This window comes from Chlorella variabilis, assembly GCF_000147415.1.
Source record: "Chlorella variabilis unplaced genomic scaffold CHLNCscaffold_1, whole genome shotgun sequence".
NCBI classification, from domain to species: domain Eukaryota; kingdom Viridiplantae; phylum Chlorophyta; class Trebouxiophyceae; order Chlorellales; family Chlorellaceae; genus Chlorella; species Chlorella variabilis.
The window spans coordinates 549,226-550,320 of record NW_005435087.1 but is presented as its reverse complement, the minus strand read 5'-3'; the positions used below and the strand labels follow the sequence as shown (position 1 = coordinate 550,320).

The 1,095-nt window shown below is 66.3% G+C and overlaps 1 protein-coding gene across 1 annotated transcript in view; it reads left to right on the top strand.

Moving 5' to 3' along the window:
• The window catches only part of CHLNCDRAFT_133020 (hypothetical protein), a gene marked incomplete at both ends in the record, with an annotated part of 6,467 nt that overhangs the window by 3,093 nt on the left and 2,279 nt on the right, over positions 1-1,095 (top strand). Inside the window, one exon of the mRNA XM_005851984.1 lies at positions 98-241. Within this exon, the coding sequence (XP_005852046.1) occupies positions 98-241 (144 nt within the window). The remainder of the gene's footprint in view (positions 1-97; positions 242-1,095) is intronic.

Below are 1,095 nucleotides of genomic sequence, written 5' to 3'. Positions count from 1 at the left end.
GCCCCTCCCTAAACAAAGTGAAGCGCAGGACGGGGTCCGGTGGATGGGAGGCAAGGAAACGCGGGGGGTTGCACGTGCGCTACCGCCGCCGCCGCAGGCAGCACCCCTGCGGCGGCGGCAGCGGCAGCAAGCCGTGGACCCAAACGCCGTGCCGCCGCCGCCGCAGGCAGCACCCCTGCGACGGCGGCGGCAGCAAGCCGTGGACCGAAACTCCGTGCCGCCGAGTCCCGTGGCTGTGGCCGTGGGCTTCTGGCAGGAAACTACGGCCGCAGCTCGGCAGCACGGGGGCGTCGCAGCGTGCCGCCGCCGCCGCCGCGCTGCCCCCCCGGGCACGGCGGCGGCGGCAGCAAGCTTGGGCCCAAACGCCGTGCCGCCGAGTCCCGTGGCTGCGACCGTAGACCGTGGGCCGGAAACTGCGGCCGCAGCTCGGCGGCACGTGGTTCTGGTCAAATCGCCAAGCGTGCAGCAGCGCCGAACCACGCTTCCCGGCCTCGGCGCATGCCTTCAGGGGCCCCCTATCGCTGGGCACACCCCTCCAACACCGAACATGCGCCCGGGGGGGAGGGCGGCCCGGGCTGCCCAGGCCAAAGTGGGCCGCCCTCGAGCAAGAGGCGGCCGGGCTGTGTGCTGAATGAATGAATGAATGAAACCTCCTATGTGACTGTAAAGGTAAAGGTAAAGGTGGGGAAGAGCCTCCACAGGCTTAACTTCCCGGTTTTAACGTCTAGCTTTAGACCATTATTTGATCTGCCCGACGCGCCAAGTGCAGTACCCCCCACTAGTAGTGAATGGGTCCCGGGGAGGCCTGTGCCGAAGCCTTGGCGATTCTATTAGGCGTTCCCGAAGGAATTGGCTTGGATTGGCGCTGAGCCGGTCAGCTATGCCGCGTTTGTCCTCACAAAGTTTCGACATGGGAGGAATCGAACCTGTGCCCTCTCGGAGGGTTTAGACACTAGCTCCAACGCCTTCAAAGAAGGCCTTTCTTAGCCGCGGCCCAGTGACTGTGAGTGGCTGGCGGCGCCTGCTTGCTGCATGCCATCCAGTTGTTCACCTGCCCGCCCGCCTCCCGCCTGCCATCTGCCTGCCTGCTGATCT